Source organism: Epinephelus fuscoguttatus, linkage group LG13, assembly GCF_011397635.1.
Source record: "Epinephelus fuscoguttatus linkage group LG13, E.fuscoguttatus.final_Chr_v1".
In the NCBI taxonomy this organism is placed as follows: domain Eukaryota; kingdom Metazoa; phylum Chordata; class Actinopteri; order Perciformes; family Serranidae; genus Epinephelus; species Epinephelus fuscoguttatus.
The window spans coordinates 29,366,595-29,385,565 of NC_064764.1; the positions used below are offsets into that span (position 1 = coordinate 29,366,595).

General features: G+C 39.8%; 1 protein-coding gene across 1 annotated transcript; it reads left to right on the forward strand.

Moving 5' to 3' along the window:
• The first annotated feature begins 1,243 nt into the window (after positions 1-1,243).
• katnal1 (katanin p60 subunit A-like 1) lies at positions 1,244-12,307 on the forward strand. The gene is made up of 11 exons (XM_049594719.1): positions 1,244-1,360; positions 1,918-2,091; positions 3,432-3,592; positions 4,209-4,377; positions 4,479-4,606; positions 4,697-4,802; positions 7,560-7,718; positions 7,824-7,950; positions 8,072-8,206; positions 8,334-8,460; positions 11,465-12,307. Exons 1-11 carry the CDS (start codon positions 1,355-1,357, stop codon positions 11,661-11,663), a joined length of 1,491 nt encoding a protein of 496 aa, XP_049450676.1. The 5' UTR covers positions 1,244-1,354; the 3' UTR covers positions 11,664-12,307.
• The last annotated feature ends 6,664 nt before the right edge of the window (positions 12,308-18,971 follow it).

The following is an 18,971-nucleotide window of genomic DNA, read 5'->3' on the forward strand; positions in this document are numbered from 1 at the left end:
GTAAACTAGCAAATGGTCTAGTTCAAAGCATAATTCTCCAACTTTTATAGTTTTTCTCAATTGCTAAGACACACTTATGAAACTGGGATCCATTTGATCATCATTATCATCATCACCTTCTTAGCACAGCAGACACTTTTCACTGTTTTACACATATTTCACACCCTTTTTCAAAACAGTTAACACACATCTCATTAAAACCCAAACCTGTAGAAGATTAACAGTGTAAAACAAAATATTCACAGCTGATAGAAAATACTTGCATAATTATGAGTCTCTAATGCACCTGTGTGAAACCTCTTTGCACAACTCTCCAATCAGCAATTAGCCTGTATCCATTTATGAAAGATACCACCTCTGTGTTGCTGTTTGCGAGCATGGATCAAAAAGGCCAAAGGCACATAAAAATTAACACTGTAACTCTCTGGAAGTCTGCAGAAAGTCCACTTTAGGTCCCTTGTGGACTGGATGAATTGTGGATTTGGACAGCCCTAAGCACTCCCACTCTTCCTGGGAACATGCCCGCAAAGTCAGAGAGTCTGCAAGTGCGGTGAAGTCTGGACATTTAGATTCAGCCATAGCTTCCCCTCAGAAAAAAACAACCAAATCTGAGCTTAAAATAATGACATTTTGGGGTGCCCAGAAGCTCAACTGGTAGGGTGGGCATGCCATGTCCTTGTTGCCATGGCTGTGGGCTCAGTTCTGACCTGTGACCTCCTGCTGCATGCCTCTTCCCTCCTCACACTCAACCCGCCCCAACTAATAAAGGCACAAAAAAGCCATTAAAAAAAACCCTTAAAAATAGTGACATTTTCTGTAAATCACTTTATTCTCTCTCATTTGTATCCTCAAAAAAAAAAAAAAAAAAAAATCAGCTGTTTGCTGTAACTAACCAACACGCACAAGAGTGGAAAAACCAAGGCTTTTTTCAACTCCAAGATTTCATCCTGCCTTAAAGCTTACCCATGAGTTTTAAAACATCTAATAACTATTTTATGGTGGAGGGATGGTCACGCTTTTTCCCTCCGTCATTCAGGGAGGCTGAAGGAAAAATATTTGTAGCTTCAGAGAGGCTCAAAATAACTTAAGTTACACCCCAGCCAACCCACTCTTTTATAAGTAAAGAACAGTCCCTGGTGCCAGCTCTCAAACAGCTCTGTTTGGTGTTTTTGACCTTGGTAGATCATCTCCTCGCAGGGTTGTTATATTTCCCACCATGCGGTATGTCCGTGAATGCAGCCCAGTAACCGAGCCGCCTGTATTCTTCACACGGCGTCTCTTCGCGGCCATGGTAACACTTTGCCCAACACTGCGCCTCTGATTCAACAATTAACAGCACAAACACGCTGTTTTCATGCAGGTATGAGACTTATTTCCATGTCAGATATGTAGCTAAAGAGTCTAATGTAGGCTGCCTTTGCCTACATGTATATTTAACGGTTAACTCAGGCTGGGAGGATTAAGGGGTGTTTATTTAACGTTACTGCAACACGACTCGTTTTGTTTGCTAACTGTGGCCTAGCATAAAGCTAACAGAGGCTAACGTCGCTGTAAAGACAGGGTGTGTACAAGAAAATAAGCTATTTAAACACTGGGTTGACACAAACGTTAGGTGAAATCACGGCGATTTAAAATGTTTATTTATTGTAACAGTTTTAAGACACTAGCTAGCTTAACTGACCTGCTTTAATTACGTGCTGTAACGTTATGCTAGCTGTTATATGTGATAGCAGCTGTCATTAAAGCTGCACCATCCTGTCATAAGTAGGATTATATGTAATAAAGACAGCAGGATCTTTGATGGAAATGTTTGTGTGGACTTTATTTAAAACCAGCCAACATTAGCCAACTTATTGTGCTCAGTATTCAGTCACATTACTCAGCTGTATTGTGTGTTTTCTCCCCTCACCTTAATAGCTATTATTCAGCATGAATTTGGCAGAGATATGTGACAACGCCAAGAAGGGCCGTGAGTATGCTCTGCTGGGCAACTATGACTCCTCCATTGTTTACTACCAGGGAGTCATTCAGCAGATCCACAAGCACTGTCAGTCCCTCAGGGACCCTGCTCTCAAAGTCAAATGGCAACAGGTGAGTTCCCTAAAAGCCCTGAACGTACCATTCTTACACCAGTTATTAAACCAGCATTAATGACATCATTAAAGCCCCTTGAGGCAAATTTGTGGTTTGTGATTTTAGGCTATGTAAATAAAGCTGACTTGAATTACAGGGCAGCGTGTGACTGTGGTTCAGCACTGCAAATATTTTAGAACAGTTTAGGATGATAAACTTTTCTTTGATGCCAACACTGATTTTATTTGAATGGGAAAAAAAGGATCTACTTTTGAAAACCTACTGGGTAAATGCCATAATGTCACTGGTGTAACTAGGGTTGCAACAGTATACCAGTTTTAAGGTATATCGTAATATGAAAGTTGACAGCTAACATACAGTGTGCAGTTGCTTATCTCATTCATTCATTTTCTGTAACCGCTTTTTTTTTTTAATATCATTTGCTTGTGTAATGAATGAATGAATTTGCTAATTTATGATACTGGAAAAAAATGCTCCTGGACAGAGAATTTCAACTTTATTTTAGTTATTTTCAGTAGGGAGACTTTTTACACAAACTTCCATCCAAAAAAAAGGTTTCAAGTAGGGTTGCAGTGGTCAGTCTCAACTGTATTTTACGTATTTTGATTTTTATATACTAATAAAACATTTGTTCAGCTAAAAATAACCCCTCTGTTCTCATACGTTTAAGGGTTATTTTAACTTGAAATAATAACAATAATAATTCTGTCATACTCAGAAACTGTGATATCTGTTATCATACCATGAAAATCTCACACCGTTTCAACCCTAGATGTAACATAGAAATTTATTTTACCAAAGCTCAGGTCAGCTTACTGGATTCCAAGTGGCCTTTACTCAATGGGTTTAATTAACCCCCATGTATTCGGCAGCACCAACAGGAGAAAGATGTCTTTTTATTTTGGAGAAAAATCTAATTTGGTCTATCACTAGCGACAGTTTGGTCCTGGTTGGTTTGGGAATTATTTATTTATTAATTTATTGCCACATGAAACTGCCTTATCCAGTGTTTTTACTGGTTTAAATCACCTGGTCTGTTTGTTTTAGAGAGGAAGAGACCTCTGGATAATTTGGCTCCCAATAAAAACCTCCTGAACAATAAACACTGAAGGAATTCTAACCAGGAGAATTTTCAGCTGGTTGCCACTAGATGCAGCTACATCCTCCTGAATCTTACACACAGTTTCTTTAATTCACTGCAGGACATTAAAGCTTTACTCTTAACCCTGCTTTGTTTTACGAACCTCTTTACATCCATGTCAGCTGCTGTGTTTTTCAGTCAGATGTTCTGTGATACAACTCTGATCCGACACCGTCCTTCCCCTGTTTGCAACCAGGTCAGGCAGGAACTGACTGAGGAGTATGAGCAGGTGAAAGGCATCATGGCAACGCTGGAGAGCTTCAAGTCAGAGAAGCCAGTTGACATCCTTGCCCCTCAGTCTGAGGAGAAGTTTGAGGATCCAGCAGTGTGGCCCCCTCCCACCCCTGCAGAACACAGGTGGGTGTGGTAATTCACGTTTTTGAACCTCTTGTTTTTTACTCATCAACATTTTATTGTCACATACATGTGGTCGAGGGTATTTTAATTCAGTCTCCAAGAAGCACATGAACATCCATTAGATTAATATAATAAGAGCGCTGAAAGCTGTTTACAGTTCTTATTTCATTCTATGAGGCGTAAAACAACAAGGGAACAAGACTGCAGTATGTGGGTATTTTGGTTTCTTTATTTCAGCCACCTGCTCAGACGCTGATCCAGGGAACTTCTTTACTTTCTGGCACAACTGATTGTTATTGATACCACCCAGAAGGTCTGTAGGACAAAATGCTGCTATAAGGAAGCACTTTGAAGTACAAAGAGACATAATTTGCATAATCTGTTTCATCTCTATCAGCGCACACTGACTCACCATCTGGTCATTAAAGCGGACATATTGAGCTTTACCTGCTCAGAGAACTCGCAGAGCTGGTTTAAATTTGATGTCACTCTGTGGAAACGTTGGCACACTTCATTGTTACCGCAGTTATCTCATTGCAAAATATTGTTGATGTCTCTGTCTGCAGGTGTGGACTCCTTTAACTCGTGTATTGTTCCTGTGTGTGTGTCTCTGTAGGAATCCTGTTGCAGTGAAGCGCCCCAACAGTGCAGTGAAGCAGCAGAGGAAAGACTCCCCTGGGCTGCAGCATCGAGGAGCAGGGCCAGGAGGCCGCAGCCAGGCCAACCCGAAACCAGACAGGCCAGGTTTCAGAGACGCCCGAGGCACAAAAGCCAAAGACGATAAGGTCAGACTACAGGAGTGGATTTGTGGTTGAGTGGGCAGATAGATGGATGAGTGACGTCCTTAAGAAATGAGTCAATCTGTCAAATACCTGTCCTTCATCAGGGGAAGAAAGGGGTCGGAGATGCACCAGGGGATGTAGAGCAGAAGAAGTTTGACAGCACTGGACATGACAGCGACCTGGTGGACTCACTGGAGAGAGACATTGTGTCCCGTAACCCTAACGTACACTGGTAGGGTCGCTCACACAGATTCTTATACGTTATGCTGTTGGGACAGTTTCATTTGTGCTCTGCTGACTGAGTTTTCTGGATGAACTGCAGGGACGACATTGCTGATCTGGAAGATGCCAAGAAGCTGCTGAGAGAAGCTGTGGTGTTGCCTATGTGGATGCCCGACTTCTTTAAGGGCATTCGTCGCCCCTGGAAGGTACACACACACACACACAAATTTGATTGCGTACGTATTCTGAGCTGTAAGGGCTGCCCCTGACCAGAAAACCTAAATACAACCCCAAATTACTGAGATGCCGATTCTTATGGGACTAATAATAACTCATGACCTCTGTGTTTGGTGAAAGATGGAAGTTAATTTGTGATGGAATTAATGTACAACCTGTCTATACAAAGTTATAGTACAACACTACACTCAAACTAAGCTGAAGTGGAACCTGATTCTACAGGGACACAACTTTAATGTGAATGCTTACATATGTTTGCATCACTAACATCTCTCATTAAAGGGCCCACTCAGTCATACTGCCTCTCAGTATCTAAAAGACTCACTGAGTTTCCTTCTGTACCAGCCTCTGTTGAGCTTCATCATGTGAGGCCTCTTCCCCCTCAGGCCCACCATGTGAGAGTCAAAACTGCATTTGTAATTACAGCAGCACAGTGCCTCCGTTTTGTCCGGTATATGCATGCATAATTCAGCTCTTTATTTAGTAAGTAAGTTAGAGCCCCTTTTCAGATGAAATGCAGTAAAATGAAAGATTAATAAAGTTGTTTCAAATAAAGATTAAGTTCATGATCCTTTTATTGTCACACAGTAAAGAGGTCTTTGCAGTTCAGTTTTGTTTATCCTCCCGTTACTGCACACTTTAGCAGAGTGGGCCGTCCCACTCCCCTGTGTGTTATGTTACATCAACACATCTGATAATAATCAGCTAATAACCACATCAAACCTACACACAGGTATCAAAGCCAAATATCACCATGAAACAATACGGCCAACTAAAGTAGGGCACTGTATGCTCTGCAGAGTGATGTGCAGTATTCTGTAGTTTACTGGCACAAATAGGATACAGGTTAGTCAAACAGCAAAACAGCCTATAAACACACAAATGTGTGAGCATTAAATCTTTTCTTTTGGACGTATCTGTATGTTGACTCCAGAACAGAGGAATGAATGATTGAGATTCAGTGCACCACTGAGTGGAACTAAGAAAATTTTGGGTTTTTTTCCTGCCCTTTGAGTAACAGTGAATGAAGACTATGATATTTCGCCACCAGGCCCCTAAATTGATGGCGAGAATAGAATTTGTGAACGCATCTTTATTTAAGTGAATTAGTGATGAATCACTCTCATTCATGAACCATATATCAATAAGGCCCCGTGTTCGCCAGGAGCTCCTCCGGAAACGCCCCACTGGGAGCACTTGAGAGCACTTTGGAGGAGCAGCTGCTTTTCAGCTAAGACGCTTTGGTTACGTCTGGTTGCTATGATATGGAATATCCACACAAGGTAAAATGGCAGAGCAAGGTAGAGTACTCGCTCAGGATGAAGGGAAGTCTGAAGCACATAGGGGGAGAGGACAGACCCGCCTGTCAGTGTGAGTTCATGAGAGTAAACGTGTTAATAGATATACAGTATTTTAATGCCCTGCATTGTTGTTGTTCAGCACTCGTACATAATGTATAAGATGTGATGACTGGTCTTCGTGCTGTTCGTCCCTCCTCCACTGGGGTTCGACTGCTGGGTAAAAAGTGACAGTGAAGAGCAGAGTGTTTTACCCAATTTTAACATTTTCCAACTCTCCGTGCTCAGAAAAAAAGGCCAAACATGCAGCACTTGGCACAGAATAGATTCTCAGCACCTTATCACACTGTTGGCATTTGTTGCATAGCGTAGGTACATTCCGCTCCCGTTGCGAAGGAAAAAAACCTCATTCCAGATTGAATGGGTCTTAAATGTATTTTAGTCACATCACCGATATAACTTTTGGCATTGGTGCTGTAGGAAACACAATTTTAATATGAGGGAAACACCAGACTTCGACACATCACCTGTGTGTGCGCAATGCCTCTGTTTTTGCCCCCTCGGTATGCTTAAATCCTGCAATGAGTCTTCATTGTTAATCTAGGACCTGCAAGCTATGGAAAAATTGAAAATGCAAGTGTATGGACAAATAGCTTAAAAGAATAACAATTACTTATGGTGATTAAATGTTTACGGAGCAAACTGTACCATATGTTGAAGGTGTTTCAAACGTGGTATAACGAGGATAAGGTCAATGGAATCACATGCAGAGCCACAAGCATAAAGCATATCATCAGAGTTGTTTTTACTGTTCATTTTGAACTGATATCAATGTGTGTACTTTGGGTATTTTTTACTTTCAGTGTGTATTTCCATGGCGAGTTTAGTCTTAAACATCATTTAGTGGTATTAAAAAGGTCTGAAAAAGTCTTAAATTTAGCTTCTTTATCCTGTAGATACCCTGTGTATAAAAAAAAGTATGTTGTCAATATTTTAAACCCCCCCAAAAACTCACAAATCATGTATTCAGGGGAGCTCATGTCTCATTAAGAGGAGAGAAGCTTCCTCTGGGTGCCCTGTAGTTTGCACCCTGCCACTCCCATCTGCTCCTGCTGAGATTCTGATCAACCTGCGTCAGTGTCTTTTATAGAAAACCTGTCTGCTCCATCCTGCAGCGTGTATTACACACATTACCCTATGTATTCTGAGGCAGCAGGGACGACAATTACATAAAAATGTTACGGATTGTGTCACTGGGCCTTTTGTGATTTATGTAATCTCCATGGCAACAGACACAAACAAGATGCAGAATTAAATGTCAGACATCAGAGCAGCAGTGATTGTCCTGATATTCACAGAAGAGATTTGCGTCAGTGTTCTGTCTCTGTACGTGTGTTTGTGTGTCTTAAGTTTTCACATTTCTTTTAGGGCGTGTTAATGGTTGGCCCTCCTGGGACAGGGAAGACCATGTTAGCCAAAGCTGTGGCCACAGAATGTGGGACTACTTTCTTCAATGTGTCCTCCTCCACCCTCACCTCCAAATACAGGGGCGAGTCTGAGAAACTTGTTCGTCTACTTTTTGAAATGGTACGTTAATATATGTGATCCGTTAAGTAAAAAAAACTCACATTACCAAACTAAAGATCTAAATATTTTGTTATGGTAGAGAAAAAACAATTTTCTTTTTCTTAGGCTCGGTTTTACGCACCGACAACTATCTTCATAGACGAGATCGATTCCATCTGTGGCAGAAGAGGAACATCGGATGAACATGAAGCCAGCCGCAGGGTCAAATCAGAACTCCTGGTTCAGATGGATGGTGAGTGGAACAGAGGAGATGAAGCTAAAAGTTATATAAAGATATTTCCTAGAAGTGTCCTGGATAGATTCCAAGATCCTATGTCGTATGGATGATACAGTAATGTGTATTTTGTGATCAGGTGTTGGGGGAGCTCTGGAGAACGATGACCCCTCTAAGATGGTGATGGTTCTCGCAGCCACCAACTTCCCCTGGGACATCGACGAGGCGTTACGACGACGACTAGAGAAGCGGATCTACATCCCTCTGCCCACAGGTGACCTCATCACCTGCAGACTCACTTCACAACAAACCAGAGTGATGGTCACTGAAGTAGTCCAACAGAGGCTACATATAACATCTTTATATCTGATCTGTGTGTGTGTGTGTGTGTGTGTGTGTAGCTGTGGGTCGTGTTGAGCTTCTTAAGATCAACCTGCGGGAGGTGGAGGTGGCTGCCGATGTGGACTTGGACCTCATTGCTGAGAAGATTGAGGGCTACTCTGGAGCGGACATCACCAACGTCTGCAGGTGCGTGTGGAGAAACTAAAGATCAGTTCATCCTTCATTACCTTCACCTCCTAACGAAATACCACTCATAAAGACAGACTTAGGACGGATAAGAGATGTAGTGAGGGACAGAACTAAAGAGAAGTGTCTTAGTGTCTCGCCGCAGCCCTGAGCTCAACAGCTGGCTCACATTCTGTAGTGATAATTTATTTAATTAATTAATTTATTTAATTTATAATGATAATCTATTATGAAAGATCCAAAGGACATAGTAGAGATGATACAAATTATCTGATTATGATTAATTATGAAATCTGTATCCCATGCCTCCACATATTTGTAAGTTGTGTCAAAACAGAGCGCGAGAGACAAGTGGACGCACATGGACATACAGACACATACACATAAGCAGAAGGAGACTGAGCTCCACATGTGATGAGAGAAGAACAGAGTAGCAGAATTGCTTGCTGACCAGCACAGAGAAATGCGTTTCTTATGTGAACAGCAGAGCAACTACAGATAAGTGGCGAACATGGTGTAAGCTGGCTATCAAAGATTCTTATATTTTGCTTATGTAAGCTCTGTGGCAAACAAATGTTTATGGTGCTTACATGTAGGGATGGGTACCTTTCACATTTGAACCGATACGGTACCGATACCCGGTACCTGGGAATCGATACCGGTACGCAACAGTACCTGTTTTCGGTACTTTTTTGCATGTATGTGTGGTAATAAAGGATATTTCATTTAGAATTTTTTTTTTGTCAAAACTAACATTTATTTCTCAATATCAAACAGGATAAAACAACATCTAACACTGTAACATAATATCAAAAGGTAGCCTATATAATTGACTATGCAGCAGTTCTTTTTATTGCACAAAATGAACCCACTCCTACTACCTCCTATTCCTCCTCTTTCCCCCCTGGGAAAAATATGTGTGGGGGAGTGTAACGTTAAATTCAGAGAATACGAGGAACCGAGATGATAACAACTAAGGCAAGTTAAAATGCGAAGCTAACGTTAGAATGACCAGAACAAAGCCCAATCATCTTAAACACTAAGCTTATTAATTACCTGGAACCGATGTAGCTGATGCCCTGCTTAATCACCGTCGTCATCATCGAACGTTAATCCCACTTCTTCTGCCCCGATGCTGGCTGCAGATGATAACGAGCCGCTAGCTGCAGGTGTGCTAACGCCGGGAGAAGTAGCCTTAACTTTCAGGCTATCAAATACTGTGGAGTCGTCAGCCTTTAAAAACACCTTGTGCTTGACCAGGTGCTTCCTCAGGTTTGAGGTATTTCCGTAGCTGGCCTTGTGTCGCAAATACTGCAGCGAGCGTAGTCTACATCAAACTTTGAGATATGGAGCCACACCTTCAACCTCTTTCTCTCAGCCATGCTGCTTTGTTGATAGTTGCTACTGACGTGATCACGCTCTCGTGCGTACAATGCTGCGTTCACGATAGGCAGCGAAAACGTCACTCCTCCACTCTTGAAGTCCCTAGGATGCGTTCAGGTACCGAAATGTGGTACCGTTTGATTTTACGTGAATCGATACTCGGGATTACCGGCCGAATTCAGTCGGTACCAATAAAAGTACCGAACTCGGTACCCATCCCTACTTACATGTTTTGTTCAACAAATGAATGCAACTTTCATGATTTTTTTCAGCCTAAATGCAATCACCAGAAGTAAAAACCTATAGGCTATAAACAAACTATACCACAGTCACATGATTTCACATGATGAAATTTTGTAGTCTCATTTGGCCACTTGTTAGCCACCGTCTTTTTAAGACTCATAAAGGCTTCAAAATTCACACGTGGGATATTTACTGACATATTTCATGTTGTATAACAAAACACGAAAGTCTCTTCAGCTTGTGTTAAGCAAGGACCTTCTTTTAGGCATCTAAGCAAAAACACTTTCAAACAGCTCATTGATTTTGAGACAAGGGAACCATGAATGCAAAAATACTAACTCACTTTTGTTTTTTTAGGATTCATTCCTGGAGTACTCTATATAAGATAAGATGATCTTTTATTTGTCCCACAGCTGGGAAATTTGTGGCATTACAGCAGCAGAGGGACAGTGCAAACAGGAAACATCAGTAGAAAAAAATTAAAATACAAAGCAACATATAAATACGTTAAGTAAGTCAACTGTACAAAAACATACAGTAGAGCAGTACAATAAGAAAACAGTATAAAACCACAAAGCAATAAAATAAGGAAGCATCAAAGAGAAGCATAAAGTTATAAAGAGACAGACTGAATAGCTGATTTTAGTAGCCATGAGTGCGTATGGCTTCAGGCAATAGTTTCTTTATCCTTTTATGATGATCATGTTGGGATACATTAAATGGTTGTATTGAAGGCACGGAAATCACATTGTGCTCACTTTGCTATTGGATTTTAGTAATGGACATACTATTAATGGATTTGAAAATACTACAGGCTAGAATATAAAGAGACAAAGTGTTTCAATTATTTTGAAATCACAAGAGCAACCATAGACAGTGTGAGTTTTTAGTCACAGATTACATATCTTTATAAGCAAGTATTTGCATTTAGCCCTGAACCTAAATCACTAAAAATGTGAAGTTTACAGGTGTCACTTGCCTTATTGTCTGTTACTAACTAGGGCTGCCACGATTAGTTGACTAATCGATGACTAATCGACTATTAAAATAATCAGTGACTATTTTAGTAGTCAACTAATCGGTTGGAGTCATTTTTCATAGAAAAGTACCATAAAAGTACCCCAAAATACTCTTACTACAGCTTCTTACGTTCAGATATTGGCAGCTTTACACACTCTCCCGTGACAGTGAACTATATAATATATATATATATATATATATATATATATATATATATATATATATATATATATATATAAGGAATCCATCAAGTATGTTTGAGGAAGCACATTTATAAAAAAAAAAAAAAGAAGTGTTGTATACGTGTGTGTTAAAATACTCCTGCCCCAATCTGCTCCCATCATTACATGTACATCAGAGATGCGTCCATGATGGCGATGCGTCGTCGAATCCAAGGCCTGACCCCCGAGGAGATCCGAGCTCTGTCCAAAGATGAGCTGCAGATGCCCGTGACCATGGAGGACTTCACCCTCACGCTCAAGAAGATTTCAAAGTCTGTCTCTGCTGCCGACCTGGAAAAATACGAAGCCTGGATGGCTGAGTTTGGGTCAGTATAGAGAACAGTACTGTTTAGACTCACAGGGGACCAAAACCTTGAACAGAGGACTTTGAAAATGATGAAAGCCTTGAAGGAGAGGGACCTGGGAGTGTATGTCATGGAGCTGAGTGACCTCTAGTGTGTGAACCAGGCAGCACATCAGGGATCAAGATTACACAGGGGCTCATGTTCACATCAGAAGACTGGTGCCTTTGAGAGAGCACGATGAGAAGTGTCAGTGGCTGCACTCCTGCCCTTTCACACACTCTTCCCTTGTTGTTTCTCCAGCACAATTGTTCATGTAGAGACTATCAATCATCCAGCTGCTGGCTGACTGACTTAAGTGACCTGAAGAAGAAAAGGGAACTTTAAATGTAAAAAGTAGCCTAATACTCACAGGTAGACCAGGGAATGCACGCTAGTTTTACTTAAGCAAGGCCTTGTGCAAGAATATTTCTGTATTCCCTAAACCCATGGTACTTTGTATCTGAAGCTTGTTCGTATGAGTGTTATACATCGAATTCACCAAACAGACCTGTCGTTAATTGCTCATTTCAAACTGATGACTGCCAACTGTTTACAAGAGGGTGAGTGTTTGTCAGAATCAGTCATTTGGATAATCAGCGCCCCTAAAACTGCCATGAAAGACTCCCTGCTCTGCTCCATTTGTGGGCAAGTTTTATTCAAACAATGTCATAAACATAAGGAAAAAGAAGAATTTCACACCCCCAGGCTTCACATCAAACTGTCAAAGTTTTGCTGGCAGACAAGGGCAAATGCGCGACAACAGCCCAAAACATTTTTATATGGTGAAACATGCTGCAGCTTCAGAAACAATGCCAGTTCAAAAACGTGTGGTACGTGCTGCAGAAAGCCAAAACAAATACATTAACAGCAAAAACCCTACAAATACAGAAACAATACAAAGTCAGAAACACACAAAGCCCGAAAACAAATGCAACAGAGAAACGCTGTATATCCACTCCACACAATGGAGGTTCTCCAGGCCTCTAGGGGGAGCTACTGAAATCTGTTGCTCTTTTATATTTTAGAAGGCTAAGGCCAAATGTAAAAAATAATGTGTACCTTTTTATGTGTCTCCCTTATTCCACTTTTTCCCACTTCAAAAACAACACTCCCTCTCATCTAGTTTCTCTCTTTCAGGTAGAAACCAAACATTTCCACTTAGCGCTTCTCCTAGAGGCCTGTAGAACTTCAGTTGCATTGACCGGCTGTACAGTATTTTTCTTTTGCATTTGTTTTGGGGCTTGTTTGGCAGTCCAACACAAGTTTAGCAATGTAAGTAGCTGTTTCTAATTATTTCGGAGGACCCATAATAATTAGAAAATCACTACATTATGTTTCACCAGCAAAGCTACCTGCATCAAAACCCTGGGGCAGAAAGAATTTTCCTTACAATGACTAAATTTCTTAGATTGCCATTGCAAAATATACCCATAAACCCTACAGAAAAAGGTAAAGTAAATTGGCAAGCCACAATGATGATGGTAATCATTCAGATTAAGGCATCACAATTCAGACAAGTTTTCTTAAATCACTCGTACCTGCTGCTTATGAACAAATCTGTAGGTACTGATAGTTAGTACTGAGGCGTTTTGTCTTAAAGAACTGTATGTTTTAGCACTTTTAATGTATTTCCTCCAGGAAAGTCCATGTACTTACTACTGACTGAACACACTTGAAGAACCACAATGTCTGTGTTAAACAGTGTCTGAGTATGTGTTTGTGTTTTTATGTTGTTGTTTTTATTATTTGTGTTTTAAGTTTATGTTTGTTGAGGAAATGTAGTCAACCTTAAAGAACATGGCCACCAGATCCATGGATCGTTTATTAAAAGATGATTGGTTGACATTTGAGCTACGAATTAACTTGGTTAACTTCAACCCTTGCCTGATATCAGACAGAGTTTTCAACTCGTTGCACTCTATTTCCGTCTTCCATCTGCTGCATTAACTCTAAATGATTTCTGTGGGTGAGGGGGATTTGATTTTCCCTAACCAATAATGAGACCAGTGTAAATCCACACTGATGTGTAGCCGTGCCAACGTACTTCTTTTGTCAGAGTTCCTAACTCATGTTATCAGAGAACTGGGGTTACCTTTGTAACCTAAAGTTTTAAGAGAGTAGCAGAGCAAAGTAAAAAACAAACTGCGATGTCAGGCAATATTGAGAAGATACGTCCATTTAGAACACCCTCGATTGCAGTGTCTGTTTTGTCCACAGCAGTCGCCATTGTTGTTATAACTCCTCATTTGTTGAGATCACAGTGACTTGGCAAACATTGTGATGGAGAAACATTGTGATGTGGAAATAGATGCCGTTTCCAGAACTCGAGCATATCTTCATCTTACTTGGCGTTCTACCACACTTTGTTCTGCCAATGACATCTATTTCCCCATCACAATGTTTCTCCCTCACAATGTTTGCCAGGTCACTCTGCTCTAAGACTTGTCCCCAGAGTGAGGCCATTCAGGGTTGCTTAATTTTAATAAACACGTTTTTGCTTCTAACTTGACCTTAAGGGTCAAGTATTTCGAGGCCTTTTTGCCACCACAATGCGCCGCTTGACAACACTTGACAATGATGTCAGTCCTGCCCATGGTGCTGATGGGCAAAACATTAGTTCCCTAGCAGGACTCAATGGATTGTTTCTTATTTTAACTGAGAAACTGCTGTATTATGTCACAATGCCAGACAAATCTGTCAACTGGAACTCAGTGAAGGGAACGATTCAAAGGTCTGGACCCAGGCAACTTTAATCCAGCATGAACAAGCAATCTTAAAAATGCTATGGCTGACATCACAACTGCTACATCTCTGTGACAAATGAGCAGAATGAAGTTTAGGATAAAGCTTGTACATTAACCTTGAGTTGGGATTATTTTGTCAATCTATTAAAATACTGTTTTGGTATATTAAACCTGTGAATTCAGCTGTGACAAAAACAACTCCCAAAATTATTTATTTTTGGGGGGTTATTTGACGGTATGATCAGAATTTCAGCTATAATTTAGAGAGTTGCTCATGTTTTTAAATCTGTGTAGCAGAAACATTAAGATGTGACATTGTACAGAACAATGCATATTTTTTTGTGTATATATGGAAAAATATTGAAACAACATCATATGTACATTAGTCTGTTCTATCAGCCTGACTTTACATACAGGCTGGGCCTTGTTTTGTCAGAATACACTGTGCACCCTTCACTGTTCTTCATGGATGTCCTTGTTAAGATTTTTTGAGATGCACTCTGTCTCATGCTGCTTTATCATTTTCCATTTCTTCTGTAGCACTCAACCACTCGACATTTTGTTTTTCTAGATCAACAGAAGTGCATTTGACATTTGAAATGTCTTCTCCTGTTTATTTCTTTTCAAATGTAGGACAGATTGTACAAAGCACTCTTTTATGTGCTCAAATCATTAACCCCTCTTGACTATTTGTTCCTTGATGAATCTAAAACAGACTTTACAGAAGGACAAGCAGTCTTTGCATCCCTAATTTTTTACTATTTACTATTTTGAAGGCAAAACATTTTCTAAGCTCCTAAATGAAATCTGATTCATACCCGTAATGACACACCTGAAGTTGAGCATTTAAGTCTGTTGTCAGTATCCTCATGAACTGCTTTTGTTTGCAGTGTGATCAAATATTTAGCTTAGAAACAAAGACATATTCAAGTACTTTGAAAGAATTTGCAGTACCCATAATAACACACATCATTTATCCTAAGTATGATGTGTCCTGGTGTCCTCTGTCTGTCTAATGAAGGAGTTTTACGGATGTGACGATCCACTTGTCCATTACTGTTCGACTTGTCTCTCCTCACTGAAATATACTGTATTTATATTTATATAAAGGTTATAATGTTTCTGTTGAGCCTATTTTAAAGAGGTGTTGGTTCGACTTTATGATCATCTAGGAGACTGTCATTTGTAGCTCTGTTGAACTGTATTGCATTATACAGATAGGTGTTTCTACCATCTTCCATTATCAATAATCCTATTATCACTGATATAAATGTGGTCTGCAAAATAATACTAGTCGCTATAAGGTTGTACTTTCCAGAACCCCCCTGTAACTATCTTAAGGCTCCTGGAGTTCTCTAGAAATCATTTCAGGTGTCCATGTGATATATAGTCTCACTTTAGTGTGGACTCAAGGACTGTGGTGAGGACCGTCCTCCAGGCTTTGGAGGGCCTTAAGACAGTGAAGAAGGACCCAACAGGTGAGAGAGGTGGAAGCAGGGTTTGAGTCTGTGCTGTGGTGATTTTAATAAATGATGGAAGTGGGTTTATTTTAACATGTGCTTACAGTGGGTAGAGACTCCTCAATGCCAGAGACACCTGGATAGGACAGGTGAGTGCTGATAAGAATTAGGCCCCTTTTGTGGGGAGATTGATTTTTTTTGTCATGGAAATTTCTAATTTAGTTTTTCATTAAGGCTGGTCAAATTAAATGGTGGAACTTACCTGGGCATTTGCTCTGTTATATTTAGGGATGCACAATAATATCTAAATCATCTGTATCAGCAGATAAAGGCTGCTATTGTTAGGATTGTCTCAGGGTTAGCATCATCCAAGCCTGCTAAAGTAGGGTGAATTTTTTGGTTGAAAACGTTACAAAAAGATAAATATAGCATCTTATGCATGTAACCCAAGTCAAAGTAGTTTTCTTATTTTCCTACTAACTGTTCTGAAAATCATTGTATTTCATGGCTGCATCTGCTAGTGAGCCATCACAATAAGAGTAGGGATAATATGTTAATTCCACCCCAGGAGAGACTTGATGTTCTCTGCAATTATGTGGGGAAAAATATGTGCACATATTGGCGTTGGCAATCAGTCAAAATTAGTTGGAAAATAAAAGATATTGGCAAAATTCCAAAATCATACATCCCTAGATATAATGCTTTCGTACAATTCCATGTGAGAAGACCTGGCAATACTGCATACTAAATACTTAGTTTTGCTTATGAAATATGCAGTCAACTTAAACCAAGTAAAAGCAAATAAGTCGCCTCACTGTCTTAATGTAAGCAAGTCATTAATAAAGGGTCTTGAGTCTCTCAATTTAGCAAAAGTTTGTATGCTTCATCTGGAAAGTTAAGTCATTAAAATTCTTACAATGATTCAGTGATTTTGCAGTTTTAAATGGATTTTGTTAGTGATCAAACCTTCCATCAGAAGGGTTTTTCCTGATGAATTAAAGAGCTAAAATGACACATTTTTTAGGATTACTGAGATTTTTGATTGTCGTCATTGGTAAAAGTCAGTGGTTAACGGAGTGGGGAACCTTGAAGCTATCGAAAGTGTTGATACCTTATCATCACATCACTTAGATGTTTGACCTTCACTGTGCAAAATGTTAGTTTGATAGCAGGAGGTTGTTTTCTTATTCATCTGCTGAAGCACGTTCCCCTGTGCTCACCCTGAATCTTGTATGAGAGCTACGAGCATGATTTGTAACATCATAAGTAGACTGGAGGCCAGTGGTCCGGTATCAGTGGTGGAGAGTGACTAAATATATTTTCTAAAGTGCAGCACATAAGTATAGCTTAAAGGTGCATGAGCTAGTGTTTCCATTTTATGCTACTTTATACCACTTCAGAGGGATGTATCGTACTTGTTACTTCACTACATGTGTCTTGAATCTGTAGTTAATGGTTACTTTGCAGATTTTAATTTTACATACACAAGTTTTAACCAGTTTATAAAATATTATGCTTTATTATGGATTAAAATCCTTCTCAACCAGCTACAACATATAAAAGCTGCTTACATTTTAAGGCTTCAGGAGTTGTCCTCAAATATAATATGTACTTAGACGGGTCATTCTTCTGCAAAATACTTCTACTTTAGATACTTTAATTATATTTTGTTGATAATGCTTCTGTATGTCTACTTGAACATTTTGAATGCAGGACTTTTATTTGTGATGGAGTATTTTACACTGTGGTGTTGTCGTCTTTACAATGAGGGAGAAGAAATAGACATAATTTTAATGAGGTAATTTAACTTTTTTGTTGGGAAGAAAAAAACAGACACAAATAATCATTCTAAGCAGAGTGTTTTTATGTCTGGAGGGGATCATTAATAATCACTATTTTACACATTACTTTCTCTTCACACTCACCTCAGGCTTAAACTCAACACTTAAAAAGAAATTACAAATTTCCTCCTTCACGTGAATTCTCCAGTGTTGGAAGAAGTGCTCACATATTTTACTTAAGTGAAACTAGCAACACAACAGAGTAGAAATACTCTGTTACAATAAATGCACTGATGCAGAGGTGGAGCCTACTTTAACAAATGTATACTGCTGGGTAGCTTAATCTATGATAATATATATAATACATATGCTAATTATATTTTGTATCAATAATCTTTGACTGCAAAGTAACTTTTTGGATAAGTATTGTGGCGTATAAAGTACAATATTGGCTTCTAGAGTGTAGTGGAGTAAAAGTATAAAGTAGCATAGAATGGAAATACCCAAGTGCCTCAAAATTGTACTTGAGTATGCTACAATACTTGAGTGAGTGTACTTGGCATACGCATAGATTTTCAATATTTTCACCCTTCAATATTTTTGAACTGCTAAAACGCTTCTCGTGCAACAATGTCTCCAGTAAAGTAGGTGGTGGCAGTATGCATCCTCAAAAGCAAGGGTTGTACTCTGCCATAAAACGGAGAGCAGAGGAAGCAGCACAGTTGAAGCAGGAAGTATAATGGAATTTTCATCCTAACTTAATGCAGAAAAAGCACAAATTGATAAATTAAAATTCACCAGAATGCAGGAAATAAAGTGTTTGACCCTCAAAATGTAAAGACTGGTGCAGGACTGAGTCCTAAAACCCAGAGGTAAGTAAGCATTTTGCACTCCTGGTTCCCTCTTCTTGTAATCAGTGGTTTTTTGATTAGTGACATGACATGAGATCTGTGGTTATCACAAGCTTCACATTTTATTCTACGACATAAAATATGTCAGTAAATGTCCTACTCTCTAATTCTGAAGCCTTTACATGTCTTAAAAAAGGTGGTTGGTAACAAGCGGCTAAATGAGACTACAGAGCATCATCACAGTGAACATAGCTTTACAGCATTTATGTGGTGGCGTCATTAAGTCATGCGACAGTGGTGTAGTACGTTTATAGCCTCGCATTAGCACTTCAAGAAGAAAGTGTCATGAACTTGTTTGCTGCAGGGTTTATTTTCTGCAATGACCCAAAATCCCCCTGGATGTGAGAACAAAGCCTACACCCTTGTTACTTAGGGACTGTTTGTTACTTATGAGGGGGAGGGGG

What these genes read in the sequence shown, in the direction of transcription:
- katnal1 (XM_049594719.1), top strand. An exon ending in CTACATCCCTCTGCCCACAG is followed by an intron (nt 8,207 to 8,333) that starts GTGACCTCATCA and finishes GTGTGTGTGTAG; the next exon opens with CTGTGGGTCGTGTTGAGCTT. An exon ending in GACATCACCAACGTCTGCAG is followed by an intron (nt 8,461 to 11,464) that starts GTGCGTGTGGAG and finishes CATGTACATCAG; the next exon opens with AGATGCGTCCATGATGGCGA.